Below are 10,802 nucleotides of genomic sequence, written 5' to 3' on the forward strand. Positions count from 1 at the left end.
AAGCTGCAAATGTTTTCAGCATTTTCTTTAAAGCATTTCTACTCTGATCTTAAGTCAGAAAAGCTCGCAGAGCAGCCTATACAATTGTCTTTCTAATGCAGTATCCTTAGGCATATACTCCAAATGACAGGCTCAGAGGGAGTCAGGTAGGGAGGAAGATAAAAAAGGAAGTTTAAAACAACCAGGTGAGATAGAAACATTAGGCAGCATGATGCAAATGCCTCAGAAAGAAGATGCTAGAAGGGCAGCAGTGGCTGAACTTGGGCATATTGACAATTCCTCTGGAGCAAGTATTACCCATTGTGAAAAAACCCCAAAACTTTCTTTTAAGCCAAAGTTTATATAGAACGGCATTCTAGATGGCTTTGGATTCCAACTTCATTAACTCCAGTCAGCAAGCAATAGTCAGGAATAATACAAATTATAAACTAACACGTTCACTCTCTTGGGATTAGAGTATGTCTCGAAATTGCACTTCTCCAGCGTAGTCTACAATATAAAAACACCCGCCAGATTATTATTATTATACTTTTCCAGCATTTTTAGATTTGGGCCAGCAGCCACTTTCTACCACAGCTTTCAGTTCTGGAATACATGGACAGAACGCAAATTGCGAGTTGGGCGATCATATAAATTGACTCAATAAATAAATATGTAAACGCCCTATGGCTAGTCCTTAAATATCAGGCATAAAAAGATAATTCCTTCGCGCGATGTAAGTTTCAACTCTATGTTTAAAGCCTGACATATTTTATTTTATGAAATCACATTGACAGCCTTTCAGACAGTTACTGGCCGGATCTCCTCTACTTTTGCCTCGCGTTGGAAGTTCGATTATTCCCTTCTCGACTTCTAGTGTCTGTTTAACTGGAATGGTCTACCGCGTCGACGTTCCGACCAATAGCCTCGCAGCAGCGGCAATAGCGGGAAGCGGAGTCGATTGGTTGGGTTTTCTTGGAGAATGGCGGCCAACGCGACTACCAACCCGTCCCAACTTTTGCCTCTTGGTAACAAAAGCCCTGCTCGTGTGTGGGGGTGGCGCGGCGCGCAAATTGGAGGACTCAGCTGGGGTTGCCGGACTGGCGTTTGCGAATGCAAAGGGTGTAGAAAAGGAGTTCAGCGTGTGATACGGGAGCAAAAGACGAGGGGCGCTGCTTTACGGGGGTGTGGGTCCCCTTCACAATCGGATCCAGCCTTCCGTAACTCCCGTCAGTGTGGCTGATGCTTGCTTGGAGTTCTGACTGTCGTCGCCCCAACGCGCCCGGAGGGCACCAAGTTGGGGAAGACTGGTGAAATTAGAGTTTGTCCTAAGCCAGCAGCAGAACGAAGTAGAAAAATATTTGGATTATCTGTTGGGATGGGGTGACCGATTTCTTATCTATGAAGGGATGTACTGGGAAAGTGAAAAACTGCATAGACAAGAAGAATCGTTCTCTTAGCCTGCTGTTTTCATTCTGAGGTTTGAGGCAAATGAGGCTCAAGGGCCTCTAGCATGAGAGGGTAAGGTTCTGTTATGGGTGACAGTCAATTGCTGTTCACCCCATAGACCCACCGTAAAGTTTTGAAAACAAGCTTTGTATTCAAAGATACTTAATGGGGAGCATTTTACAAATATAAAATATTACACTTTATAATATAAACATACATAATTTTGCATTTATAGTCTACTTTTATTTTTGAGAGCTCAGAGCAGTCTATACTGTATTGTGGGTCTCATTTATTTTTTCCATTGTAGCAACCTTAAGAAATCAACTGGGCTAAGTGAATGATGTATCTTTGAGCTGTATGGCCATGTGGGGAGTTAAGTTTGGATCTTGCTATCCTACACTGTAACCATATCACTACACTGTCATTTTTATTGTGATTTATGGGTAGTGAATATTTATAATACAAAAATGTGCATTATTCAGAAATGAAACCTTTGATTTTTTAAAAAATAATTCATTCTTTCCCAGACAACCAGAAAATACATCAAGGTATAAGATATAATAATTGCGTTTACATTAAAATTTTATGTAGCACAGTCTGCAATCTTAAGTGCTATGATTTGAATGTAAACTATTTTGGAGAAAATACTTGCTTTAAAATATTAACACTTGCTGTTGCAAACTTTGTCTAACAGAACTGGTGGACAAGTGTATAGGCTCTCGTATTCACATTGTAATGAAAAGTGATAAAGAAATTGTTGGCACGCTCCTAGGATTTGATGATTTTGTCAGTATCCTTTCTATATCTGTTTGGAAGCTTTTCCCTATTTTTTTTAAAATAAACTTTTTCAACTGTTGTTTCTCTGGATATTAGTTTTTGTAAGTTAAGATGAAATCTACAATCTGTAGATATCTGTAACTGTGCGTATGTAGATTTTGTGAGAATTCCATATGTATGATTTGGAAGCTCTACATAGTGATGTTGAAAGAATAAACATGATGTCATTCAAGGCCATGACTGAATGATGTATATACTGAGCAGTTGTGAAGCTGTCAAGGCCTATAAATTAAGCCGACATTGTGATCTTATAAAAACAACTTTAGTCATTGTTAGGATTTTTTCATTTTGTGAATGCAGGAAAAAAATGTGATGTGATGACTTACTATATTTTCCTTAACAAAAAATTCCAGACATGGTATTAGAAGATGTTACTGAATTGTAAGTATTGCTCTTCTGGCTTACATCCTCAACAGATTTTGTGACTGATTGTTTTTTGGATCAACAATTGTCTACTTTTGCCCCTTTTCTAAACTTGTCCTTTTGATTTCTCTGATAGTATATAAGCTAATAAGCATTCAATGAGAATTATTCTGGATGGCATGTTCTAATTATGTTTTCATATGATTTGCAAAAAGTAGCGCATAATACTTTGTGTTTTAGTTTCTGCATTTAAAAGTTTAGATCCATATTTACCTACTACATTCTATTCTATTTCAATTAGCATGTTTATTATAGTGCAAGAAAATTTTAATGCTGGAAAACTGATCTTGAGGAATATTTTGTCTACAAAGAAGCATGTTAGTTAAAGAGATTTAAACTAAAAATATATTGGGACAACCACCGACATTATAAGAGATTACAAAGACATTGTAGGCCATGAAATTGGGGAAAGACTGGATTTCCTGTTGAATGGTATAGACCAGTGTTTTTAAACCTTGGCAACTTGAAGATTGTGGGCTTCAACTCCCAGAATGCTGGCTGGGGAATTGTGGGCATTGAAGGCCACATATCTTCAAGCTGCCAAGGTTGAGAAACACTGGTATAGACCTTTTATAGACCTATTAGCACCTATATTGTTGGAGGGTCAAAGATCTATATGCTATTGCAAATTGAGATAGAGATCTCCCTTCTGGCTTAAACGGCACTTTGGGATACTGATTTAAGCATGCCAGTAATTGAACTGAAATGAGAATTATTGTAAAAATCAAGAGGTTTTCTTTTCACCTCTATCTAAGAGTTGCAGTTGAAAGCATTTAACCCCTGCTAGATTAGCATACTATGTATTCTACACAGTCATTCTTCAAAACATTAGAAAGGCTTTTAGAAAAAGGGATCCTTTTTACTATATGTGGTAGACATATGATAAGGTAGTACTGTTCTGGCACAAATTTTTTGGTGAAATTAATATTATAACAGAACAAAGGGTCAAATGCTGTCCTGAGCTGTGCTTGTTGCATTTATTTGTACAATCTTAAAAATGAGAAGCTGATTTCTATTTACAGCAAAACTAATTATTGCTCAACATTGGACATTTCTTGAAAACTTAACAATTGATTTGTGGGTTAAAAAACTCAGTTGCTTTATTAGAAAAAAATACTGATAAACATAGGATAATGAACTTCCAGAGGCAAGAATTACACTTTTATCAAGTTTAGGCAGATTATATTCATTGTGTTAATCACAACAGGTACAAACATGTCAATTCTTATAATATATGGAAAATATGAACAACTGTTGGACTTTTTTGTTAATAGTACCTTTTACTATTTATTTTATTGTATTCTATTTATCATAATGTTCTTCATTTAATTCTCTTTTGTGTAAACCGCTATTCAGTAACAAAATAGTAAGAATTAAAAAAAAAGACATTTGGCTTTATGAAACCTGGAATATGGCAAAGAGGATAATCCTACATAATTGGAAAGAAAATCACTCTCTTGATTTTAAGGAATGTATCCAGGATATGGGTTTGCTGTCTATTTTGCAAAGTCTTTGTGTTCTAAAAATGAGAAGATAGCACAGTACATTGCTATATGATTTAATTATAAGCTTGATGACTGAAGTAATTCCAGGTATTTATATTTATTATATTGGCCTAGAAACCAGGAGACTGTGAGTTCTAGGCCTCCCGTGTGCATGAAATCTGGCTGGGTGACTTTGGGCCAGTCATGCACTCTCAGCCCAACCTACCTCACAGGGTGGTGGTTGTGAGGAAAATAGGAGCATTAGTTATGTTTGCCACCTTGAGTTGACCCAAAAATAAATAAATAAAAATAAAAAAGATGGGATAAAAATATTGTAATAATGTTTAATTTTTTTTCTTATGTTTAGTTTTTTCTTCACTATATAATCATGATTTAATATAGACTCTCTTTTGTATTTCACTATTTTCATGAATACAGTTTTTAAAAAAGTAGTGCATACTGCTTCCTCCCTCAGGACATTAATTTTAATAAAGGTTTGTTAGGTTACTCTGGAATAATTCTGCTTTTGTAATCTTAATAACTGTACTTTTTAAATGACCTTTTGCATAAAGTATAATGGATGATTAATTGGAAAATATACCCAGACTAACATAGTAGTATCTTTTAAAAAGGAAAGTGTACTGCTAATGCTTCCAATGGGCCTGTTCTTCTTATTTTATTACAGCTCTGTTGGAACAGTTCCAGCAGGATTGCTTCCCACACTGTTCTGAGAAAGTAAACGCAAGACCGTGACTTGCATTGCATATTGTGTTAAGCCAAGCATTTTTTTTACCAGGTTTAGAAAATAAAATACAATAAGCTAGCTCCTAATAATAGGTCAAACCATAAACATAGTTTTACAGACCACAGTGGCTAGGTTCATGTATCACACTAAGCCATAAAGAAATCACATTATGGCTTAATGCACTGTGCGAACCAGGCTAGGCAGGAGAGGCTGAGTATCCCACACCAGCATTCAGGCCCTGGGTGATTTTAACATGGGAAGTAGCTGCTTTATTGACTCTTTCCACCTAGATCGAATACATATGTTGTGTGGGATATAGAATACTGCATACTACATTGTAGTAACTTCCATAAGCTGAGATAGTGCAAAAGGGCTTGCATGCCAGAGTTAATGATGCTGTAATTGTATTAGTTTGGCCTGTTCTTAGGAGAAAAGTACCATTAAATTTAGTATGAGTTATTTTCATGTAAGAGTTCAGGGGATGGCAGCATTCATTAAAAAGCTAAGCCTTGAATGAAGCATACCTTAATAAAATAGTCTTAATAGTTTTCTGTTTGTTAACTTATATTCTTTGTTTTAATAATGCTCAACAGTGAAATCACCCCTGAAGGACGAAGAATCACAAAGCTAGATCAGATTTTGCTAAATGGAAACAATATAACTATGGTAAGTAATTTGTCTTCTGTAGTTTCTTCCTTAAATTATGGTTAAGTGGAAGCTTCGTGGAGCATTGGTGTTTTTATTGTCATGAACAGCATTTGGAAAATGTAATCGTTAGGGAAATACGATTAGGATATATTGATGCAATCAGTTGGAGCAAGATGGAATGTTGGCATTGCTCAGGATTCCCTGTTTCAGAGAGACAGAATTGTATTTGGAGTTTTGCCTCACACGGAGAGTATCTTGAAAAGTTTCAGTGAGTTTTGGGCTGCTATACTCTGTCCTAACAATCAAGAATTGTAAATGAAAGAGTTAACATCTAATCTGTTGTAATCTATTTGCTTACATATTTTTATTTTTCCAAACAGTTAAGGTGGCACACTCAGAATATTAATACAAATAGAGTAAAGTGGTCAAGCTATATCAGTGTGAGAAGGGAGAACACTAGGTGACGGCAGTGCTTGGCAGGCCAATGAAAAAAAGTGTATAACCTTGTTAGACTGGATGAAATAGCTGGCTCATAACTGTTCTGATTTAAGTAATTGTACATTTTAACCTTTCCTCTTTCATCCCCCCTCCCCATTCTTTTTTCTCCAAACAGTTGGTTCCTGGAGGAGAAGGACCAGAAGTATAAATAAGTTCATTCGACATCACTGCAAGAAGTTTTGTTACATATTCTGTGGGAATATCTTTCTAAAATTTGTTGAGTTTCTGTTCTTACACTTCACATTGATATTTAAATGTAACATGTTTTCAAGGATAAGGCATCTTTAATAATGGCTTTGTACATTAAAATCATGACTCTGTTGTAAAAACAAAATTAATTTGCTGTTGAAGGCAAGGCAATAAAATGTTTTTTTTTTTTATGGTGACTGGTATGGAGTTTATGTAAGAGCTTGGAGTCAAGTGGAAGTAGTTATTTTGAGTAGTTCTTGGGGCTAGTTAGTGTGTTAAATAATAACAGATACCATCCGATACATAAAATAATGAAGCCATGATTCCAAAAGCATATTTGGGATTGGGGAAGGAGTTAATTTTCTCTTATGGGTCTCTCTTCAATTAATTTTCACACTCAAAAGATGTGGCTGTTTTCTCCTTGAACAAAAAGAAAGGTTCTGTTATTTGAGGGAATAATAAATGAAAGGGAGAGATTTTGTTGTAGGGCACTAGGCTAGAAGACCGGTAAGGCTGCTTTAGAGTACAGGTATTCCTCGCTTTAGCGACCACAACTCAACTCACAAGTCCGTTGCTAAGTGATGGGATCACTGAGTGAAACATCATGTGACCATGATGGATTTACAACATCACTTCCCATTCAGTTGTTAAGTGAGTAACCACAGGTCATTAAGTGAGACATCATGGGACTGCAACTTGTGATTTTACTGTTGGCTTCTCCACTGACTGCTTGCCAAAGCCAGTTGTGAAATGTGCAAATGGCAATCACGCGGGAAACTGCAAAGATCATAAACACCTGCCAGTTGCAAAGTGCCAGAATGTCGAGCATGTGACGGCGGGGACGCTGCAACAGTAATAAGTGTGAGGACTGGTCATAAAGTTACTTTTGCAGTGCCATCGTAACTTTGAACAGTTGCTAAACAGGGCAGTCATTAAGCAAGGTGTATCTGTACTTGCTTCAGAAAAAAAAAAGTGATAGGGCTATGCAGCCCTTTAAATTTGAAAATAAAAAGTTGCTTTGGAGCACATATGAGCATGTATATAATGTCTATCAGGAACTCTTTAGACCCAAACATATTTTCTAGAGATTGTGCTGCAGCTGTGTGATCCTGGGAAAAGATGCAGCTGCTTTAAGGAGTTGCTGATAGATGCTTTTAAGCACCCTCGCATGCTCTAAAGCACCTCTTCCCTTTCATATCCAAAGTGCTGTGCAGCCTTACTAATTAAGATATTGGCGTTTATATTGTACCACAGACATGGGCATACATTTTTGTCATATCTTCATGCCTGTATATGGGGCCTTGTGTCATGAGTAAGGATGGCGAGCAGGGGGCTCCCTTCCAGACTGTTAAGCGCATGCGTAGCACTGAGGAATTGGTGAGCCATTCCAAGAGGCACAGATTGGGACCGCCTTAACCTGCGGGGTTTATATGGCTGGGTTTTTCCCACGCTTGTTCAGTTTGTTAGGATTACTGTTATGTATTAGCAATAAAACATTAGAGAACAGTTCCCTGTCTCAGAGTGTTTCCTGGGAGTCAGGACACTTGTAGTCTCTGTGACCTTGTCTAGTAACTCCCTGACCCTCCAAAGCACTCATCCTCCCTGATTTTTCTCCCTATTTACACAGTCATCTGACATAAATTCATAGTCACATGAATACAAGGAGAGAACTGGTATGTGGAGAATCTTACCCATACTTTTCTTGTACAAGCTATGCTTCTGCAACTCCAGGTAACCATTTGGTAATCTGTGGGAAGTGTGTGCGCGTTTGTTTATTGCTTGCATTTCTATGGCTGTCCTTCTCACACGAGGTGACTCTGGGTGGCTACAACAATTAGATACAAACTGAATAAATAAAAAAACAATTGTTATAAAAAGATAATTATTAAAAAGAATATTATAAAAAAAATTAAAATATGCCAACCCAGCAGAGAGCAAAAATGTAAATGTCTCCCATTCCCTCAACATTTACCAGGAAGAACTCAACATTATTTTCATGGGGAGGATGCCACATGTTCATGTGGGATTACTCATGCTGTGGCTATCCTCTCCATGACAACTATACTACCCTAAGCTCACTTAACAGCTGAGCAGCAACTTACTGGAGAATTTTCTGGAAAAACTAGTTCACATACTGTATATTGTCTGGGTCAGATTCTGGATGTATTTACCTTACCATCTACAATGGAAATGTCTTAAGTAAAACTATATTGGGAGGAAAGGCCACTTTAAGGAAATAAATAATTGATAATTTTAATAGTTTTTCCAAGTTAGACTGCTCTGAAATGGCACCCTGTTTTGAGGGACAAAAGTTTGAAATGATAAAATACAAATCCATGTTTTAATAACCGTTCTTGTATCCAAAGGTTTGGATCCAAAATAATGGGAAAAAACTTATCAGTGCAAGGAGATTTTTATGCTTTTGCTTTCTGGGAACCTTTCAAACCAATTTATCTCAGGTAGAACATGACACGCTGGCAGAGAGAGGTGTAATTGGATATACATAGGCTTGGTTCGCATATCACACTAAACTGCAATGTAGTTTGGTTTTGGTTCAGTAAAATGCATGAACTTACACTACAGTTTTTAAATAATATTTTAGGCATTAATGTGATACATGGATCAGTGTTAAGTGTACAGGTAGTCTTCGTTTAGTGACTACCTCACTTAGTGACTGTTCACAGTTACAGAGGTCTGTAAAGGAAAGCTGAAGAAAGATCATAAGCACAGTCATGGTTTCACTTAGCAACCACTTCGCTTAATGACCATGTTGCCGTTCCCAATTGTGGTCACTAAACGAGGACTACTTGTATATGAAATTTACCTTCTGATTCAACTGTAGCTGATGTATTGGCTTTCTATAACTCTGAGTGCCCACTAGAGGGAGACTCTTTGATTTAAAGCAGTAATTGTAAAGGCAAAAGATAGCTTGGATGGGGAACAAATATGAGATGGAATTAGCAGTTTTTGTTTTGTAAAAATGAAAACATATTTTAAATCCTATGTGAAACGTTCCTTGAAACATGTCACATTATGAAAGTAATATTGAGAGTTCTTGTTCTACTCTTCCTTTTATGCTTTCTTACAGTGTTTCATTATTATTCAGTTGAAGTCTTTCCTTGGTAATTCTGACATGAAAAAATGGAGGTCTGTGCAAATTGGAGAAATCACACAGTATTTTTATTGAACTAAGGCAATATGTGAAAAGATATTACATATGGTAAACAGTCATATTGTTATTGTTAGGAAAATTCTAATGGGTCTTCTGGATTCTGTATTTATTATTAGTCTTGCGTATTAGCATATAATCTCATTTATTTATTTATTGCTGTGGTTCCCATTTATGCTGAATCATGTGTGCAAAATTTTCAAGTGTTTATACTGAAAATAGCTCAGACAGAATTCCAGATCAGTAGATTTCAAAGACAGGGATCTAGCAAAAGCAGCATATTTTAACCAAAGGAACTGGCATAACTATTTAAAAATAGGCAAAATAGAAACATTTTTACTCTGGCTGCAATCTTGTAGTTGCTTACCTGGGAGTAAATCTCAATGATCTCAGCTGAATATACTTTTGAGCAGACATACTTAAGTAGAGATTCTTAAGAATATGCTAAGAAATAATTCTTTTCCAAATCATTGAATAAGTAATTGGTAAATAATTGTCAACTTTTATTTCATCTCTGCAAGATTTCTTACATTTTTTCTTGAGGATTATTCAGGTAAGGGCCTCACCTCCTCACTTCTCCAAAATATACATATATATTGACGATACAATGATACGTTTTAAGCTTTACCTCTGCCATTCTACCCTAAAAGGTGACAGATGTCATGAGTAAGGATGGCGAGCAGGGGGCTCCCATCCAGACTGTTAAGCGCATGCGTAGCACTGAGGAATTGGGCAGCCATTCAAAGAGACACAGATCGGGACCGTCTTAACCTTTGGGGTTTATATGGCTGGGTTTTTCCCACGCTTCTTCAGTTTGTTAGGATTCCTGTTATGTACAAGCAATAAAACATTAGAGACCAGTTCCTTGTCTCAGCGTGTTTCCTGGCAGTTAGGACACAAATGATCATAAAAATCCATGAAACTAGGAACGTATAATCTAAATGCAATCTGTCTAGTGCAGTGGAACTTCTAATAAAATATTGGATGAATAATCTTAGTATCTGAACATCATCATCCAGCAACTGTTTCTGCATGTGTACATAATATATGTGCAGTAGCACTTCATAAGTTACCAAGCAACTGCACATATCAGATGCATTGGGAATTACAAAGCAGCTGATCAAATACTTTCAACCAGTGGAAAAGTACAGGTTCACTTTTGATCTTCATTTTTCTCCTAATATATGACTGATATTTCCTAATTAGTGGCCTCTGGCCTAAAAAATGCAGTTTTACTGGGTGTTTTATTTGTATATGCTAGGTTTTTAGTAGGGAAAATTTGTGTTTTAACATTTTTTTTTCAGTAGAAAATTACCTATATTTAATTTGGTATAATAGTAGGATAAAGAATTGCTTGTTATATATAGTTTCACTCAAATCA

General features: G+C 36.6%; 1 protein-coding gene and 1 long non-coding RNA gene across 2 annotated transcripts; both read left to right on the top strand.

Moving 5' to 3' along the window:
* Window positions 1-865: 865 nt before the first annotated feature.
* On the top strand, window positions 866-6,443 carry LSM5 (LSM5 homolog, U6 small nuclear RNA and mRNA degradation associated). Its single transcript, XM_063304070.1, has 5 exons — window positions 866-1,007; window positions 2,123-2,218; window positions 2,619-2,646; window positions 5,511-5,583; window positions 6,179-6,443. Exons 1-5 carry the CDS (start codon window positions 962-964, stop codon window positions 6,209-6,211), a joined length of 276 nt encoding a protein of 91 aa, XP_063160140.1. The 5' UTR covers window positions 866-961; the 3' UTR covers window positions 6,212-6,443.
* Window positions 6,444-8,169: 1,726 nt separating this feature from the next.
* LOC134497997 (uncharacterized) lies at window positions 8,170-10,413 on the top strand. Its single transcript, XR_010067975.1, has 2 exons — window positions 8,170-10,071; window positions 10,315-10,413. It is a non-coding gene; the product is annotated as an uncharacterized LOC134497997 (long non-coding RNA).
* The last annotated feature ends 389 nt before the right edge of the window (window positions 10,414-10,802 follow it).

The sequence above is a fragment of the Candoia aspera genome, chromosome 4 (genome assembly GCF_035149785.1).
Source record: "Candoia aspera isolate rCanAsp1 chromosome 4, rCanAsp1.hap2, whole genome shotgun sequence".
In the NCBI taxonomy this organism is placed as follows: Eukaryota; Metazoa; Chordata; class Lepidosauria; order Squamata; family Boidae; genus Candoia; species Candoia aspera.

Bases quoted from the DNA above. Each gene is read 5' to 3' on its own strand.
- LSM5 (XM_063304070.1), top strand. From the start codon at position 962: ATGGCGGCCAACGCGACTACCAACCCGTCCCAACTTTTGCCTCTTG. The intron at 1,008-2,122 runs GTAACAAAAGCC...TTTGTCTAACAG, and splicing joins GTCCCAACTTTTGCCTCTTG to AACTGGTGGACAAGTGTATA. The intron at 5,584-6,178 runs GTAAGTAATTTG...TTCTCCAAACAG, and splicing joins ATGGAAACAATATAACTATG to TTGGTTCCTGGAGGAGAAGG.